General features: G+C 36.3%; 1 protein-coding gene across 7 annotated transcripts in view; it reads right to left on the reverse strand.

Annotated features, from left to right (window-relative positions):
• Positions 1-4,590: 4,590 nt before the first annotated feature.
• PALM2AKAP2 (PALM2 and AKAP2 fusion) overlaps positions 4,591-20,946 on the reverse strand; it is a 534,014-nt gene continuing 517,658 nt past the window's right edge. For 5 of the 7 annotated variants that reach the window (XM_074200018.1, XM_074200022.1, XM_074200020.1 and 2 more), the window contains 3 exons: positions 20,636-20,814; positions 13,836-13,877; positions 4,591-8,429 (listed from right to left, as the gene is read on the reverse strand). In XM_074200018.1, coding sequence (XP_074056119.1) covers positions 8,331-8,429; positions 13,836-13,877; positions 20,636-20,814 — 320 coding nt within the window. In that variant the 3' untranslated portion in view covers positions 4,591-8,330. The remainder of the gene's footprint in view (positions 8,430-13,835; positions 13,878-20,635; positions 20,815-20,946) is intronic. The other 2 variants (XM_074200019.1, XM_074200021.1) reach the window with 2 other exon arrangements.

The following is a 20,946-nucleotide window of genomic DNA, read 5'->3' on the forward strand; positions in this document are numbered from 1 at the left end:
TAGCCAAGTTCCAGAACCCCCAAGTCAAAGAGAAAATATTACAAGCAGCCAGAAGGACACAGTTCAAATATCATGGAGCTGCAGTCAGGATCACACAGGACTTAGCAGCAGCTACATTGGAAGCTCGTAGGGCTTGGAATATAATATACCGGAAGGCAAAAGAGCTTAGAATGCAGCCAAGAATGAACTACCCAGCAAGGCTGAATGTCCTCTTCCAGGGAAAAAGATGGACTTTCAATGAACCAGGGGAATTTCAAATGTTCCTTTTGGAATGGCCAGAGCTGAACAGAAGGTTTGATCTTCAGATATAGGACTCAGGTGAAGCACGGAGATTGGGGGGGGGGGGGGGGATATGAGGGACTTGATGATGAACTGCATGTATTCCTGCATAGAAAAATGACACTGATAATACTCATATGAACCTCCTCAGTTAATAGAGCAGGTAGAGGGAGCTTTTATAGTTGAAACACGGGAGAAAGCTGAATTCGAAAATAAAATATGGTATAAAAATGGAGTCAATAGAAAAAAAGGGAAATGTAATGGGAGAAAGAAAAAGGAGAGGGGGAATAGGCCAAAATATTTCATATAATAAGATATTTTTATTATTAAAATGGGCTATTGCAATGATATGGAAGGGGGAGGCAAGGGGGAATGAGGGCACCTTTGCTCTCATCAGAGGTGGCTAGGAGAGGAAACAGCAAATATACTCAATGGGGTATAGGCATCTGGAGTAAGAAGGGGGGGAGCAGGGGGAAGGGGTGGGGATGTCAATAAAGGAGGAGAGGATGGACCATGGGGGGGGGGGGGGGAGTGGTCAGATATAACGCATTTTCTTTTTTACTTCTTGCAAGGGGCTGGGATTGGAAGGCCTGCCCAGGACCATAGGGCCAGGGGTGGTATGGGGGCTCAGGGCTTCTTGGCCCCAGGACCAGGGATCTGTCTGCTGCGCCACTCAGTGACCCTACAGCAGAGTCAGAGTAAAAGGAGAGAGAAAATATAGTACATGGTAGTGGAGAAATAAGAAAGGAGGGAGTTGTGATCAGCAATGGCAACGTTGGAAAAATATGGAAGTAACTTTTGCGATGGACTTACCATAAAGAATGAGATCCACCCATGACAGAGTTGTTGGTGTTGGAACAAAGACTGAAGCACATTTTTTTATTATTCTTATTTGGGGGGAGGGTGCAGGGCAAATGGGGCTGGGTGACCTGCCTGGGGCCACATAGCAGGGTGATCTTTGTGTGTCTGAGGCCGGATTTGGACCCGGGTGCTCCTGACTCAAGGGCCAATGCTCTGTCTGCCACCCAGCCACCCCTACTATTATTACTATTTTATTTTATTTTGGGTCTTTTTTTTCCCCTTCTTTTAGGTTTTTTGCAGGGCAGTGGGGATCGGGTGGCTTGCATGTCACCCGGTTGGGTCTATGGGGCTGAATGTGGGCTTGGATGCTCATGGCTCTAGGGCTGGTGCTCTGTCCATTGCGCCACCTGGCCACACCTACAATTATTACTATTATTCTTTTTTTAATTTTAATTTTTTCCCTCCCCTTTACTTTATCGCCCAAGCAAGTCTATATTCATGGGGGAGGGGTATTTTGTTTACTCTTAAACAAGAATATTTTATTAATGTAGAAAAAAACATTTGTACAAAATGAGAATTAAAAAAAAATTTTTAAAAAAAGCAGAATTGGCCAGATGGAAAAGGAGATATAAAAAGTTCTCTGAAGAAAAAAATACCTTAAAATGTAGAATGGAGCTGAGAGAAGCTGATGACTTTGTGAGAAATGAAGAAACTAAGGAAAACTAAAAGAGAACTGAGATATTTTACTGATCTCCAATATAGCTTGAATTGGGAAGCATTGTTTTAAATCACTGGAAACCAACATTTCTTTGTAATTCAGCCTCATGTCAGGTTGCAAGCATGACTTTCAAGTAGTCCCATCACATGGATGGTAAAGGTCAGAGAATTACCTTTCAATAAAATATGGTATCTAAGAATGAGGAAAACTTCTAAGAAAAATTGTTTGATTTCTAATTGTCCTCTAGATAACACTATTCAATGTGGAAAGTCTGATAAAGATAGTTACAAGGAATCCTGGATTAAGTTGGGGGCTGCTCCCAAGAAGTTTTTCATTAGAAGGAGAGAGGGAGTTTTCCTAGTTCCAGAGATCTTTGCTGTTATGTGTTGCTTACAAACAGGGATTTACTTGCCTGTTTTCTCATCTTTAAATGAACTGAAGGAGGAAATGACAAACAATTCCAGACTCTTTGCCAAGAAAAACCCAAGTAAGATCACGAAGAGTTGGACATAATAAATGAGCAACAAAAGTCCTGTGTGGGGTGGATCCATTTACAAAACAAAATCCTGGCAGTATGACTCTTTCATTTTCCTAATTCAACCATCAATATTTAAGTAATTAATATGAGTGATAACCCATGCTAGGTATTGGAAGATATACAAGAATATTATATGTTTGGATTATATCATGTGTCTATGAAACTGGGACATGAAGGGCGTAAGCTTTGGTATGAGAAATTCATTACTGAAAAGACTATGTATCAAAGCAGATCCATATTTTCCTGAGATGTTTAGTGATTTGCAAAGTCGAACAACGAATGTGTCAGAGTTGAGTCTGAGACTGATGTTGCATTTGTTACACTAGGCAATCCCTAAAGTGGGCCATATTAATTTATCTATTTTAGTATCATGACTTTAAAAATTAGAATATTAAATCTCATTCAAACTATTCAACTTCTACATGCAAAGCATTGTAAAAGACTAATTCATAGTCACTTTATTAAATGCTATGCTCCCTTGGATCTTTTTTCTCCCTAATGCTCTTATCAGAATTAGTAACTGAGGTTAGTTTAAATTCCAAGGAAGAGTTCGGATTCTGCCTTTTGTGAGGCAGTTGAAAAATGTACTAGAATTTGTAATTAGAGGTCCTAGATTCTCATCTGGGTACTTCCACTTATTAGGTATGGGACTTAGAACAAATCATTTTATATTTCCAAGTCTCATCCCCTTCACCATGGGGAAAATACCTCCCTCAGTGTTATAAGGAAGAACTATGATCACATATGGAAAGTGATATTACGTAAAATGCCATTCAAATATAAGGTACTGAAATGTTTTTAGTCCTAAAATGACTTTAGCCTCCTCTGGGACTAAAAGTCAATTAAATAAGTTAATTCTTAGTTTATTTTCTCACTTATACCTTCACATGCTAAGGAAAAAAAGTTATATATCTCTTGTTCCCAAATCAAGGAACTTCTTCCCATTCATCAGTCAGAATCACCACCAGAACTGAATCTTGGGAGGCTCCTATCAGACATGGTAGCAAAGAAACAGTGTTAAATATCATACTTACTCAAATTCTTTTGAGCTTGTTAACCAGTAAGAATTTGTTTCCTACTGTGTGTTTGGCACCGGAGATAACAGTACAATTTCTTTCTTTTTTTTTTTTTTAAGGTTTTTGCAAGGCAATAGGGTTAAGTGGCTTGCCCAAGACCACACAGCTAGCTAATTATTATTAAGTGTATGAAGCCAGATTTGAACTCAGGTACTTCTGACTCCAAGGCTGGAGCTCTATCCACTGTGGAACCTAGCCGCCCCAACAGTACAATTTCAAGGGACCATTTCCTAAATTGATCTCCTAGCAAGGAATCTGAACAGAAATACCAAATCGTGTGATATTTTGGAACAAGAAAATAGATCACTTCCTGATAATCAATTTCAATTGTCTTATTAATGGGTGCTTGAACCATTTAGAGATAAATAAAAGCATGACTTCACAAATCCTCCAAAGGACAATAACTTCACTATAGTCTCAGTATCAAAAGTAGCTAGGGTTACAATACATAGTAGGCCCAAATAAATGTTGGGTGGTAAATTTAATTCAGGAAATTTATGGTTCTCATAGCTAGTTATACTATCACATCTTATATAGTCAAACCGTCATTTTAAAATGGATTTTTGTCTTCCTTTCCTCAAATGTCAGTAAATCCAGAATAGATGCTTATTCATTTTAATTCAGGCAAGCAAGATAAACATCCCACATTTAGAAATTTTTCTAAGGAGGATATGGTGGAAAACTAATGAAAAAACACTTCCTTCTCCCCTTCCCCCCACCCTTAACAGAATGTTGAATAATCATTCCAGTATTTTCTCTACATTGTTTTTTTTTTTATTATTTTGACTCTTTTCCTTTGTTTCAAGGGAGATTTCAGTGCCAAGAGGAAGGAGGGTGAGAGGTAAGGATGGAATAAATCTGGTGATTATTATAGGATAAAAACAAAAGGGAACACCCAAAAGAGATAGATAACTCTACTTTGCTGGAATTCCTAGTCTTTCACCAGACCAGAGAGGATATGGAAAATTATTTTCTCTGAGAACCATGCTCTACTTCTGACAAGCTCAAATTAAATATGTATTGAGCTCTTGAGTTGGACATTTTATGGATGATGTGTAGGAAAATATTTCATCTTCAAAGTCTTAAGTTCCCAAATTGTCTTTATTTAGGTTTTGTTTCTGCTGCTGGATTCATCTTCTCCAGACCAAGATTAGTGACTAAAATTTAAACAGTAGTCATTTAGAGAAACACAACATAGGCTTTGGTTTTAATGAGAAAATAATTAATATACTTGCATTGTATGTCTCACAGTCACTATAAAACAGAAGCAGAATAATTACATTTAAAAGCTTAACATACACAGAAAGCCAGGTATACAATATGAACGATAGGTCATAACCAACTGCACATGGCTTTTTTTTTTGAACAAAAGAATTATTCCTTTTTTTTAGTTTTTTTTCCTTTTCTTTTTAATGTGATATGAATCAAGAGCAAGACAAAAATCAAAGTTTGGCAATTCAATGAATAATAGTTCAGGAAATTAGTGCTGTAACCAAAAATGGATATATTCATTGATTCTAATGCTGAAGCTATCCCCCCCAATGCAAATTCATTAAATCCATCCTTTTGCTGAAGGTTTTATTTTTTTCATGGAGATAACATTAATTCTGAAATAGTATTCCTTCTTTAGATTTCATATACATATATATATATATGTATGTATATATATGCATGTGGATACATACATGTATGTATATATACATACTATATATAATATATATTACATATATATGGACACTTATGTGATAACATGCAAGTGATACTGACAAGGAGAATAAAATGCATAGCGTGATCCAAGGGGCACAGCAGCCTACACCTCCTGCTGAGAGCAGAACCCTGTTTCCATAATTTCTGGATGGAAAAATACAAAGGTGAGGAGGCAAGAGTCCACCTGTCACATCAGCAACTGAAGATTGGCCATTGGAGGATTGGAAATTTATTTAAGGGACTGGTTTAGGGTCACACAGGTCATAGACACCAAGAGCAGGATTTAAACTAAGATAATCATATTCCAGAGTCATTTCTTTCCACTGGGTGCTTGGAGAGAGGGGGGAAAAGATAGTCTAGATTTCATCAACAGTACACAAATTCTATATACTTGAGTATTTTTCTGTATTTGGGGGAAAGGGCAGAGTTTGGGGGGAGGGAAGAGAGAATAAGCACAATTTTTTTCTTCACTTAAAAAAAGAAAAACCTATCTTTCCCAGTGACGAACTCCCTCTGGGATTCTTACTGATGGATTCTAGTTTAGAGTTATGCATGCAACAGGTGCTCAAAAACTTGCTTGCAAAAAAAATGAATAAGCCTTCTGGAAAATCCAGATGTCTTAAGGGAATTTTAATTTGCAGTCCTCCCAAAGAGGCTATTTCTGGGTGCTGCCAAAAAGGCGGCATCTTAGAACAGATTAAATGTAGGATGAGGAATCAGGAACTTGAAATTCAAAATATGAACCCTTTGGTGTGACTCTGAGCAAGCCATTTTAGCCTCCATTTTCTAATCCATCAAGGAAAACTTTAGTCTACATAATCTTCAAATTTCCTTTTAGCTAAAAATTTTTTTATGGCCCCTGGAACAAAAAATGTCTTCTGCTGAAGGGTTTTAGGCTGTTAAATATCTTTAGAAGCTACTCTTCTATTTGTACAATTTCTCAAAAGTAGTCTAAATGTGTGTGTGTAAATTCTTTGTAAGAAAAAAAAAATCCACAAGTTCAAGTCAAGCTCAATCGAGTCTTAAAAGCATCCAATAGGTGCTTAATTGCTACACTTTGGAATTGTTTACTGATTTCTATGGACAAAGTAGGACTCAAAGAGATTTCACTTTATTACTTAATGAAAACAAAACAAAATCCACAGATCCAGATACATCAGGTTAACAGCAGGTGCAATTTTTGGTTCACATTTTTAAAAATTGGCTTCAAACAGACAGCTCTTTGGCAGTCTACTATTCTATCCCCTTTACCAATACCATGTTTGCTTATATTCCCCCCTCCCCCCAAGTCACACTTATATTATCTACTAAAAATAAAAAGAATGATGCTTTGTGGAAGTCAACATATATTTTAAGTGGAAATTGATCCCTGTTAGAGTAAAACACATCAAATCATGTAAAATACCAGGAAAAAAGTAGAAGTGAATTTAGTGAGACTAAATTTAATTATTGCCTTAAAAAAATAAAAATACTAGATATGAATAAAAGGAAGCAGGCTATTGTTTCCTCATATTTAAAAAAAATACTCATCCAGATATTATGGCACCCAATTGTAGAATATCATCATTATATTGCTTTAAATGAAATAAAGAGTAAAATCAGTATCCTCTAGTCTACCTATGAATACAATATGCAAGAATAAATACCACAATCCTTTTTCTAAATGTCAATTTACAAAACTGCCTCAAAACATTGCAACTGGGCCTCATGCAAATACCATGTTGGGTCAATTTAATATTTCAAATACTGCCTCAAATCTGTGCCTTTCTCTTTTCATAAAAAAAGAAATTCTCAATCACTCTGGCTGTTAGCAAACAGCTCTGGAGAAAATCATTTTACAATCCTAACTCAAGGTCATTCTGAAATTTCTACAAACACACTTACACACAAGTGCACAAACTACATTTTACACACACACACACACACTCTTTTTAGTATTTGCAGCTGACTCCAATCTTTAAAGATTTATTTTTATGTGTTTCCATTTATCATTCTGAAAAACACTCACTGAACAGCAAAAATAACTTCTTTCCCTAGCTTCCTTTTTCTTTTCTCTACTTCCAAGACCTCTCACATTTTTCATTTTCTGGAAATCCAGAGTTCCATTTCTCACACTCTCTCTTCAAGGCCTGTATTATCATTACAAAATATAGTTATAAACACAGCTATTTTCTTCTTTTTTAATACATCTAGGTCAAAATGTGCCCTTCTTTGTTTTTAATTATTGCCATCCTAAAAACTATATTTAATCTCCCACCCCTAAACTTTCTGAATCATTTGTTCAATGTGTAAAGACTGTACACAGGAACGGCCCCCTTCCCATCATAAAAATACTTGTTAACCACTAAATACAGATTTTTATATTAAGAAACATAATTATGTAAATATGTTCTCAGGAACTGGAGACCAGTCAAAATTACAAGCAGACAGGATCCTAAAGCTATAATATTCATCTGTGTTGGCTCCCCTCCCTGCCATTCTTCAACCTCCTAATTTATAAGAGATTGTAATGTTATAGGAAGAAATACTTTATTAAGGATACTGATTGTAAAATATGGATTATATATTTTGCAGTCATAGTTCCTGATTTTAAAAAGTTAAATTAAGAGAGAGAGAGTAACTTTACCTCTCCCCTGAAAAATTCTTTAAAAAAAAAAAGTCATCCTATTTATGGCTATTGAGTAACTGGGTGATCATGATGTTCCTAAGCACAAAATGGGGACAATGAAACTGTAGGAGGATCCAAAGGAATACCATGTGCCTTTCTAAATTACTCCTGCTCTAGATGTGTTCTTTTGATAAAGCCCACTATGGACTGTTTGCTTTTCCTTAGTTAGCATAAAGCTAATCAGGGAGTCCTGTTAGAAGGAAGCACATTGATTTGTTCAGGTTTCCATATTTGTAATGCTTTGACCTTCAATGGTTATTTGCTGTAGGCACGACAGCTGCAGCTGTTCTTATTGAGGGTGGTGATGTTATCCTTTTTGGATAGACCCAATAAATCACAGGAATCCTCTCTTTTCTCCTTGGGGGTATGAGTTCTGTAGATGAGTTTCTATTTTGTTTTAAGTTTCCTCCCAAAGAGATCTATTGCAGTGTTTCTGGTCTAATCACTGAACTTGTTTATTCCTTAATAAATATTTATTTTTTTCTTCATTTTTTTTTTTGGTTTCTTGTTCCATGCACCAAATGAATTTGGTTGAGAACTGTTTTATTCATCTTCCTCTTCCTCCCGGTTGGCATATATCCCTGCTTCCCAACGCAAGGCTAGTGCACTTTTCCGACGATTCACCCGGGTTGCCTCAAGGACCTAAAAGAAAGGGAGAAAAAAAGCAGATTTTTTGTGATTAGGGGTTCCATTATCCTATTAGACATTCTACTCAATATTTTCCTCTTTCTCCCTCCTTTAGATTTGGTCTGAACTTTTGTGTCAACAGAAGTACCGTAGAGGTCAAATGAAACAGGTTTAATGACAACATGGATTTTTTCAGATATACCCACAGAAGGTGAGAAGAATATAATATTATTTGACATTTTATTAAATTATTTGTGTACTGTGATTTTACAATTTATTTTATCTTATAGGGAAATACTTATTCTCTTGCTGTCTAGCAACATGGAACATCTATAACCTTTGTGGTGAAATATTCTGAAGACTCCTTTGAACTCAATTTTAACCTTTATCATGTTATGGACAGGTAGTATGGCACTGTGCATTGACTGAGAGATGGCCTTGAAAATAGTCAGCTTTTCTAACACATGCTGGCTGTGTGAACCTGGTCAAGTCACTTATATTCTCCGGTCTCTAAACTTTAAGATTAGCAGTTGCAGAGAAGGTACTGACTAGTGTGATTGGGAGGAGTTTCCTCACCTGGGAGTTCTCAATACCAATGAAATCACAGATCTAGGTTTCATCTTTACCCAATTATCAATATGATAAAACATATTGACATTTGAATGTCATAAATACACCACCATTCTTCTTTTGAAGAGGCTTTGGGTCTCTTCCTAAACAAGAGGATGGATAATTATAAGCCAGAAGTAATTCAAGCCTGAATTAAACCAGCAAGGAGAGTACTACAGGTAGAATCCATAAAAATCTGTGAACCCCAGAAGTTGTCTCTCACAATACTAGAGAGTAAAATGTGTACATACCTGAAAGAAAAGCCAGGTACCTGAAAGTAGTTCAATGAATGATAAGAGAAGCCAAGCTGGTGACCCACTATTTTATTTTCTAACTTCGGAGGAGAAAAAGGGAGAAAGAACTAGTTGTTTCAGGGAATAGTATTAGTTATGAAGAGGAAAGACACTAAAGTGTTATTGTTAACCCAGTCCCAAAATCTGTCATCCAATGTCCAAGAAAAGAAACTTCAGGTTAATTGAAGTAAAAAATAAAGACAAATGCAAAACAAACAAACAAAGAGGAGCATTCAAGACAATATATTAAAAGAAAATATAAAGCAGCCAAATGTGGTTTCAGAATAGTAAAGCAACAAGAGCATTTTAATTTAGTAATTACACACGCAAATTTGCATTTGTTGTCTCAACCACTTTCACCTCTGAAATAATACTAGCTGCCCTTTATAAGGTTCTTTAAAGTTTGTTAGGCACTTTAGATGTAGAATCTCTTTTGATTCTCATAACAACCCTGAGAAGTAGGAACTATTCTTATCCTCATTTTATAGATGAGAAAACTGATACGAGAGATGCTAGGTGGCTGTCCTAGGTCATAGGGGCAGTATCTTTCTAGCAGAACAGAATGAGCAATTAAGGGAAGCATCAGTTAGAAGATAATGCTTGTTTGTTTTCTGATTATGAAAGTGGAAAAGAACACTTTTTTTTCAGGCAGAGGTATAGAATATAAATTAATGCATAAGATGTAGAATCAGATTAGATTTCAGAGTGAAGATAAATGAAGTCAATATAGACATTTTAAGTTACTGTTTGGTATGTGGTAATGTGTACTGACATAAACAACACTTTTCAAAATGAATGCAGGAGCCAATTATAGCTTTGTTGGAACCCATAATTCAGTGTTTTCTTTCTAGAACCCTGGATGAGCATTTGGATAAGGGTGGGAAACCAAGTGAGTTTAGCTCTTTCTGGCTACTACCTCAGTGCCAATAAAAATACACCTATCTCATGAAACGAGAAAGGCCACTGGACTAGGGTTTATTAGGGTCAGAGTGTCTTAGTTCTACGTCTTGGCTCTAGGGTAAACTTAGATGAGCCCTAGTGAGTCATTCAACTCTCAGATGAAGAACCTGAGACTCAGAAAGTTTAATTTTTGCCCGGGATCACTCAACATGTTGGAACTGGGACCAAGTTTTCTTGATTTGAGATCTGGTGATGTTTCTACTATTTCATGCTGCTTTCTTTCTTGGGAATAAATGAAAATATATATGAAAGGAGCTCCTGCCTTTCTCACTTTTAGGCAGGGTTTCTTAGACTGAGGTCCATGCCTGAGGATAGATTTCAGAGAATCTGTATTTGGAAAAGGGAAAAAGATATACATTTTTATTTTTAATAATGTTTGGCTTCCTACATATTTTTCAAAGATATCCTTAGAAGGGGGGGGTTCAGGGCACCAAAAAAAAAAAAAAATTAAGAACCTTTGAATCCTAGGAAGAGAAGATGCTGCTTCTCAGCAACTAACAAAAAGGAAGAATCAAACTTTGAAATATAGTTTTTAAGAAATAGAACTCATAGTATAAATTTTTATTTTTTAACTACATTATTTGCTTAAGGTATAAACATTGCTGTTCACATATTTTGAATTGCTATGTGGTGCTGAGTTTTGGCAATATTAAGTTTTCAAGATATTTGTGTTTCCAAAATAAAGCACTTTAGGATGAGTATTTTATTAGGGTCACCTAGTCCAATTAATTCATTTTACAGATAAAGAAACTGAAGCCCAGAAAGATCAGATACCTTGTCCAGGGTCAAACTGGTATTAAGTAGCAGAGGTGGTTGTTAACCTGGGTCCTTTAACTTGAGAGACTGCATTTTTCCATTGTTTTAATTTAAAAAATTACTTTGTAACTAACCCTTCTACTTTTTTCTGCCTTTTGTTAAAGTCTTATTTTAAAATTCTTCCCAGGAGGATGCATGGCTGATGGCTAGTGGGTTGGGCTGGAGTCCACCTTAGACATATTGGCAGTGTGAATATGGGCATGCCATTTAACCTCTAAGATTAGAAGTTTCAGAAGTGATCCCTGACTAGCACTGAAAGGGGTGGTTTCCTCAAAGAGTTATTTGTACCAGTGAAACCACAGATTCAGTTCCTATCTATCTTGAAGCAGGAATCAAGTAAACTCTTTTTTTTTAAGATTTTTTTTCCAAGGCAATAGGTTTAAGTGGCTTGCCTAAGACCACATGGCTAGGTAATTATTAAGCGTCTGAGGTTGGATTTGAATCCAGGTACTCCTGACTCCAAGGCCGATGCTCTAGCCACAACGCCACCTAGCCACCCAAGTAAACTCTTAAAAGAATATATACCTCATAGAAATGGTCAATTAATTCAGAAGAAGCACTGCACAATCACCTGACCACTCAAATGAAATGACTGTTTAGTCTCTGACTAGCAGTCAACTCTTATAAATATGTGAAATGCATGGACATTCCCTGCAATCAAAAAAGGACACAAACTATTTTTCAAAAACACAAAAGAAAAGTGTCTAGCATCTTAGTTATATCATGGACTGGAATTTCATAAGATAGGATAAAAAGGCATGAATAAGTCATATTTTATACCAAATAAGGGAAGCCATATGGACAGTGGTGAGATGGTAGATCCAAGTACATGTGATGAAAAATTTGTCTGTAGCATGATGTATTAACAATATTTCTCTGCTAATTTGAAATATGAATGATAGTTTGGAGGGTTCCTTCCATTGAGTTTTTAATTCTAGATTTTAATTTTTACCAATCTATGGCAACTTGGAGCCACACAGTCTGAGATATCTAATTTTCAATCTCTCATACCCTATGGATAAAATTCAACACTCTCACTAGTAGATGCTAAGAAAGGTGTTAAAGAATTGATTCCCAATATTCATTAATTGTCTTTGGAAAACAAGGATGTGTTATGCCCTATTTAGAGTGTGACAAGAATAAAAAACAATAAACAACCTCAAATGTTTATAAATTCCTAAGCTAGATACAGTGTATGTATGACTGTTTCTACACTGGAACAATGAAGGATATTATTTTCAAAAAAATAAATGAAAATAACTACCAAACACCTGGAGAATATGCTATACTACATAAATCAGCACAACTTATTGATTGCGAAAGCAATTTTACCAGTGCAAAAATAGCCAATTGGAGGAAAGTCTTAGAAAAAGCATGAGATACTCTTTACATAATATTTCTGCTTAGTGCAGACATTTGGAAACTTCCAAAATACAGGAGTAAAAATTTCAACTTAGTTATCTTTAAGGAGGATGTGTGTGAGGAGGAGGGTTCCTCATTTAGAATTACTCATTGCACGAATAAGGAATTTATAGACATTCTACTACAGGAAAAGTCAAAGAATTATTGTGATAAGTCTTGCCAAAACCAATTTTGTAGAATAAACTGTATGGAGAATTTTCTTCAAAAAGAAACATTGTGGGAAAATAGTTTGATACTTGGCAAAGTAGAGCAACAATAAATAAATACCTATACTGAAAAAAAATTCATTAATAAATATCCATTAGTCAAAGAACTAAGGCAGACTAGTTATTAACTAAAAGATATTCCTCCCCTCCATCACACTACACAACACAGTACCACCTTGTTGAGCACAACATAGCAATTTTCTCACTCTTTTCAGATATAATTAGCAATCAGTAAAGGGCAAATAGGGGAAAAAAGTGGGAGATAATTGAACTTTATTAAGCTTTCCACTTCAGTTCTACTTTTTTATTGCCTTACTAAGGCATGGAGATGACCCTGAACTCTCAAAGACAGGGATTCTTTAACCTGGATCCATGAACTGATTTAAAAAATATATATTTTGGTAACTCTTTCAACATAATTGATTTCTTTTGTAAGACTACATCTTTTATTTTAAAGACATCATTCTGAGAAGGATCTATAACAGAAAAAACAAATTAAGAAGCCCTGTTCCAAGAATCTATTAGGAGAATACAAATTCTGGTAGAACTTTTCATGTAGGGCAAAGATTCCCAAATTGGAGTTGTAATTACAAGGTGTGAGAAGCTAGTCAAGGTTGCAGGGAATATTCTGTACATAATTATATCATCCAATTAAAAGATATTAATCTATTTTAGTTCTTATGTACACATACAGAATGTGTATATTTTATTTTATATTTAATGTGTACATTTTATTTTATATCGAATAAGAAATTTTGAGTGTTGAAAAAGATTGGGAATCTTTGGAGTTGGGGTCACATAATGGAATATATGAGTTTTCTCAAACACTAGTCTTGGTGAGTTCAGAGACTCCTCACCAGAAAATGAGGTCTCCTTCCCTACAGCTCCCTCCTCCCCCTCCCTGCTCCAGGGCAATTTATGAAATGGTTAAAGTATGGAAGAAAATCTCAATCTTTAACACAGGATTACTTGTACCATTTTATAAGTTATGATTCTTTGAAACTATAAAAATTTTTAATTGAGAAGCACAACCACCATGAAGCATCAAGCCAAAACAGCATGCATTTATAAAACACCATGCAAAGAGAAACCAAGAAAGGCAAGTTGAAAAGTACCTCAGAAGTAACCTTGTTGTTAGACAGTAATTTACAGGTGTACTGGTAGAGAGGGAAAAGACCAATATTAGTACACTGAAAAGACATGCCAACATTTTAAAACCATCCATAGCTGAGAGCAAGTCTATCTCTAGGTGATGGACCAATGCTATTCAGAACTGGTTTTAGAAGGCAATTCCAAATACAGTAAAGGCTTTTCTTATTCTGATATTTATTTAAAGTTTTGTGTCCTTTGAAACAATGAGATGTCCTAGTTTTTCCTTTAATAAAAATATCAGCTAAGCCATACCTGGTTAACTCAAAATGTTTTCCAGATCTTTGCTTTTTGAATTAACAAGGTTTTACTGTATACTATCAATCTGTTACTGACATCTTTGTTGCTTTTAATAGAAAAGATGGGCTAGATGAATCCCAGGGGATTTCCTAGTCCCTCTAGCCAAAGAACTTCATTTTTCCTTGGATCCTTCTACCCCAAACATAGTGCTACAACTTGTATCTTTGATTTCAATGCAAGTTGTGTCTATGCTGAATATGAGCAGTGGGGCTGAAAATGGCCATTTCCAAAGAAGCTGTCTTTTGGGATTATGTGATCATGACTTAACGAGGTAATGAACAGTGTCTCCCTCTCAAATTGTTAGATGAGGACATAGTAGTTGGAACATTGACCAGATGACCTGGGGCACTAAATGTGAAAAATTATCAAAGAGAATTTCAATGTTACCAAAGTTGTTAGGGCTTGGACTTCATTCTTCACAGATGGTTTGCTTTACAGCTGTACTCTTCCTGCAAGGATCATTTATCAAAGGACCATTAAAAAATGGGGATTTTATATTACTAAGCCAGTTTCACAGGAAAGGCATCTATGCCAACAGTAGGCTTAGGAGAAAAACAATAATGGGTTGGTACCATCTTATATTGAAATAGTAACCTTTGCTCAGCAATAGCCCTATTACATCTATAAATCCCAGAGAGCAAAGAAAGAGGAAATGAAACTATATGTGAAAAAATGCTTATAACTGCTCTTTTTTAACTGGAAATGAAGGGGGTTACTACCTCTTGGGAATGGCTAACCAAATTGAGGTATATGGAGTTTTAGTTTGTACCATGAGAAATGACAGAATAGACAGTTTTTGAGATAATTAGCAAAGCCTCTATAAACAGAAGCAGACTGAAGTGAACAGAACTGGGAAAACAGTTTATAAAATGATAACACATGTATGATTCCAGAGAACTAATGAACACACCTTCTGTTGGAGAAGTTTTGAACTTAAAAGTGGAGAATAGAAAATGTATGTTATTTTTGGACACAGCCACAGAAGAAATTTATTTTGTTGGACTATACATGTATTATAAGGGTTTATTTATGCATTAGTTCATAGGAGCAATAGAAATGTAAAATAAATGAATTTAAAAACAAAAAAAAAGTAAGTGCTTGGCAACATTTTTACTGTTACACAAATACCAGATTAAGAGAGGGCAATTTTAAGGGAAAAAAATTACTTTTTTTTCCCAATGAATTCAAGGCTCTCTATAAATGTTCTACCAGAAAGTTGGATCCTATAATATGCTTGAACAGGAGAAACACCACAAGGAAAAAAAATTAGCTTCTCAGAAATCTTCTTTCCATGTACCAAGCTGCCAGGAAATACGTGGGAGACCTGGAAACCTGAGTGCTGAGCTGAATGAGTCAGAGGAAGAGATTCAATGTGAGTAAGGTTGAAATCTAAAGATCCCTGAGCATGTACTACCTTTGTGAGAGAGTATATGATATGTGTTAAAAACCTGAGTATTTGTGGACCTATGACCTCCAATCCTATACACATACATACACACTAACACCACTTTGAGCTTGATCAATCAATTAATCAAAAATTTATTAAGTACTTATTATATACCAAACACTGAATCAGATTCAATATATCTGAATGTTACATCTGAAGCTCTCATAGTCTCTTTATAAAAAGAGAGAGTACCTAGAAATGAGGATGAAATTAGACCCTGGAACTTCACGAATAGGTGAAATCAATGACAGTAGAATAACTGTAATTGAATGTATATAAGTGAATCTATGACAGTAAAGCTATCTAAGTATATAGTTATAAAGAAAAAAAATAAGTTAAGAAGAAAATCCTTGTGGCCCTCAATGGATAGTCAATCAAAATCAATTCTCACATTGGTCATGTTAAAAAATAAATCTCAGTCTGCACCCTGCAGCCATCACTCCTTTGTCAGGAGGTGATTAGTTTGTTTCATCCTAAATCGCCTGAAATTGTAGATGGTCATTGAACTTATCAGAATCCCTAAGACATTTAAAGTTACTTATCTTTATTAAATATATTATTATTAAAACTATTCTCCTGTTTTACTGCATGAGTTCATACAACTCTTCTCACATTTCTCTAAGACTATCCTTTTTACCATTTCTTACAATATGTTCTATACCATATACCATAACTTATTTAGTCAATCCCCAATTCATGGGCAAACTTGATCCATTTTCTAATTAGAAGCATTTTATCTTCTCTATTCTCAGCCTTTTTTTCCACCAACTAGAAGATAGCCAAGTGCTAAAATTTAGTTATTTAGGATAGTGACCTCCAGTGGCCATTTTTTTAATTCAAAACAACTCAAATCCCTCAGCTTGGCTACAGTCAACTTGGTCATAGGGCATTCTGACAACATAATCATCCAGGCTTAGAGCTACCTAGCCCCAACTTCTTAGCTTTTTTTATGGAGTTGCACCATCGTACCTACTTTTTTTACTTATAGCCTTGAATCTTTAGCATTTGAAGGTTGTGAGAGGAAAAAAAAAAGACATGTCTAGGGCCTGGGGCTGATGAGATTATGCCACAGTGACCACAAAAACTGCTGAAAATAAAGTGAACTGAAACTTAACATAGCAGTGCCTGGGTTGTTCTATCACAAAGAACACTCTGTTAGATGGTAAATTATCAAATTAGCTTAGGAGGGAAAAACCCCACAACTTCCTACTTTTCACTAAAAACTTGCATTTACTTTGCATATAACCAACAAGATTGCCAACCCAACATTTGAAAATTGAGCCTTCCTCTCATGAAGCAAACAAGATAAGCATTCTTTTACAATTCAACAGTCAACTGTGACTTTCTATGAAGAAACTGGTTAAGGGGTTACTTGCAAAGCTAGTCTGGTTGGTTGGTTTGTCTGGGCTTGAAATTTCTTCCGTGAGTTTCCTGGTGAAGGGAGTTATTCAGATCACTGGATGCAGATAAATTTGTGCTCAGTCACCTGATAGTTGCTTAAAGGAATATCTGGAGGGAGAGAGGGGCAGGACATTAGCTGCTGAGTAGGCATAGGAACTGGGAAGCCACATTTTTTAGCCTTTGAAATATAGGTCATGTGCACAGAATCAATACAGGACAGGCACAATCTTAAAGGCAACAGAAAGTGCACAGTGCAGGCACCAAGCAGCTCATAACAATGCCTACCTATCACAACAAATTTTCTTTCTTAAAGGATGGGATCACTGATCCACAGGAGAAAACACATGTTCAATCATAATAAGCTTTCTAATTCAGTGACTACTTACAAAGAGAAGCTCTTCAAGTAATAGGAAAATGATGAAGCTAAATACAAAATAAATGCCCACAATCTTATGAGAAACAAGATGATATAAATATATATACACCTGATCTATACCTCTGGTTGATTGATAGTTATACATTAGCTCAGGGGAGATGATGGTGGATGCTCTTGGTGATTTGGTCCTTAATGAGAGATACAAGGATCCAGATATGTTTTCTATTGGGTTTTGAGGGTCCTTTCATGGTGTAAAATGAGCTTCCATTCTTGATCAGTATAAAACTATTTAACCTCTAATCCAAGAGGATTAGTTGACTGCTCTCTTTCTTCTTCTAATAGATGTGCTTACAAAAGGGAAAGGAAGGGTTGGATAGAGGTTGAGGGGGTGGGAGAAACATCCAACTACCTTGGGGAAGCTTTTGCACTAATACTTAAGTAGGAGCTGTGAAAAATAAATTGGACCAATGAAACAAAACATATTCCAAATGAATTCATTAAGCCAAAGGTGACAACCCAACACACTTGGTGCTAATTACTTGGCAGCTTGACAGTCTCAAATGAACTAAACCACAGTGAGAATGTGACAAGTGCTTATTAATCACTTGTGGGGATCACGTCTCCTTACCTAACCATTGCTCTTAGGTAAGACTTAGCAGTGTATGACTTCAAATGAGAGAAACCTTTTCTGCAAGGAGGGAAAAACAGAAACATTTGCTAATGATGCAGATCCACAATATAGACCAGAACAGCAAAGAGAGATCATTATAGTTGGGAGTATGTGCAAAAGCAGATTACATTTGTCCAAGCACATCCATACCACAGGGAAGAGCATGGGGTGTGTTGCCAGGCTTACCTTTCCACAGAGCTGCTTAGGTACTGTGCAAGATTAAAAGAAGAAAATAAAGAGGAAGCTGAGAGAAATTAATTTCAAAATTGTTACAGCCTCTAGAAGAGTCTCATTGATTTATGATGCTTCAGAGAATTCTAGGAAGACTGTAAGAATAGATAGTCTAATGTTACGGGTAAAAATGTTGATAATCTCTGAGTAAGTGCTTTAAATGGGTCAACCATATCCAAATTTGAACAAGTGGAAGACACTGAGATGTTTTTAAATTTGAGTTTGAATTTCTGGGTTGGCAAATAATTCCTTTGAAAATTCCGGATCTAACATCTTCCCCCTTTTGTACAATGCACAAACTGCTCCTGAATCATACATATATATGAGTCATTCTTTCCTTCATGATATGATCCATATAGAAAAGTTCCCAATTTTATAAAGTATAGACCAAGGTACTTTCAATACCATCATATAGGAAAACTTCAGGGCCTCTTAGTGACAACTGAAAAAAATTTCAATTACTCACTTTGTCTCTTTCAAACACCACTCAGTACTGACACAACAAACAAATAAAAAAAAAATCTCCTTTTATATTCTAACCCACTTGAACAAGAATAGAGTAGGTGAAGGTAGGCCTCATCCAATATGGAAGCCAGATGCTTCATTTGTATTTTACAGGGTAAGTTTTTTAAAATTAATTTTGTGGCATTCTTGCTCATAATCCTCTAAGGCAGTAGTCTCTTAAATTTTTGATAATACATCTCTTTCAGGAGAAAAATTTGAATACATACTCCAATATGTATTTATGAACTTGTAACTTGTGCAATTATATGAATAATTCTGGACATTAAAAAACTTGCACATAAATAGGTATCAAAAATGATGAGATAAAGATAAAATAATATTTAATCCTAGAATCAACAGGGAATCATGTTTTAGAAAAACCACTTTGGGGTGGCTAGGTGGCACAGTGGATAAAGCACCAGCCTTGGAGTCAGGAGTACCTGGGTTCAAATCTGGTCTCAGACACTTCATAATTACCTAGCTGTGTGGCCTTGGGCAAGCCTAAAAACAAAAACAAAAAAACAAAAAAAAAACTCACTTTGACAGTGCTGTGCTGGATTGGTTAGGAAAGAGCAGAGCCTTTAAACTATGGGAATAGTCCAAGAGAAAGGATATTATGTGTCTGAGATAGACTGGGGCCTATCTGAGAGATGGGAACAAAGATTTAGCAATTGATTGGGTAGGGGGACACAGTGAGGAGGCAAAGATGAGACAATCATGTTACAAATCTAAGTGACTCAAAGGATATCAGTGGCCCTGACAGAAACAGGGAAATATAGAAATGCAATGTGTTTGGGGGGAAAGGTAGTGTTGTAAGATCTAAGATGCAAGTGGCCATCCATCCATGCTTGCTCATCCTGTCTGACTCACTTTGCCCCATGCAAAAGGAAAAGGTGAAAGAACTCTTGCTCCTGCCACAGCCACAGCCACCAAGTAATTCTGGGGGACAGGAGGTGTGTAAACTGAGAGAGTACATGTAAAGGGATTTTACCCAGTGATACCTATGGCTGCTGCTGGTGCTCTGGTAATAGGTTAAAACTGAGCAGAAGGATCCACACTAAGCTTAGAACTCATACAGAGTGTAGAGGGGAGGTTTTGGGATATGGATAGGTTTAGTGTGTAAGAGGTCACCCCAGTCAGAAGGCTAATTTTGGAATATGTCTGGGGGGAGTTTAGAGCTCACAACCCAACTGCCAATCCACAAAGTGGTTGAGTAGATGACTTGGGGGCATCGTTAATAATGCAGAGGTCCTAAGATATTGATTCAGACTTCTGTAGTAAAGTGTGTATGTATTAAATCATCATTTTAAATCATCCTTTCCCACCACAATAAACACAAAAATTTGAAAGGATTACTAACCACATTCACTCTTCCAAGCATTGGGTAGGCAATGAAATGGACAATTCCACGAGGGACTCCTATCATCACTCTATTTACAAAGTCGAAGGTTTACTGAAGAAGCCAAGGAGTGCTCATAATCAGAACCATGGTTGGAAGGCTGTCCTTAATGGCATTGGTGACTATCTCAACTCTCCCCCTCTGAATAACCAAACAGTAAAACTGAGCTCAAGGGTGTGGCTGGCCCAAAGTCTCTCAAAGGCCTGGTATTGAAGCAGATTTCCAGTAGGTACCCATCCTTCAGGCCCTAGCCCTTTGCACCAATAAAACAAAAAAAGACAAAGTTTTCCATAAAGTCGCATGCTTCTAAACTACTTAAGAAACCTCCAAATAGTCTGAAACTGGAGGAGCTAGACAACTTGGCGGTTATCTTTTCCCTATGAGTTCAAAGCCCTGAGTAATGGCCTTAGAGTAAGTGAAAGGAAAGGAAGAACTTACACTGCTCTCATCCATTTTCTCTCGCCTTTTAGATTTGTGTGTTTCGTAATCTTCCATGAGGGTCTGCATCAGATTCTTGGGCCGCTGGGATCCGGCAGTCTCTTCAGGGAGAAAATCAGACTGCGAGCTGGGGCCTTCTGCTGTGGGGGATGGAGGAGGTTTGACTTTTTCTATTTTCCCTGCAACAACAGGAAGAGAAGACCCTTTCTAAGCTGGTCAGCTCACCGATCGCTGTCAGAATGAGGAGAAACAAAGGCAAAAGAAACCCAAAAGCCTTGATATAGAAAGATATAATTGTAGATGAGACCAAA

Source organism: Macrotis lagotis, chromosome X (genome assembly GCF_037893015.1).
Source record: "Macrotis lagotis isolate mMagLag1 chromosome X, bilby.v1.9.chrom.fasta, whole genome shotgun sequence".
NCBI lineage: Eukaryota > Metazoa > Chordata > Mammalia > Peramelemorphia > Peramelidae > Macrotis > Macrotis lagotis.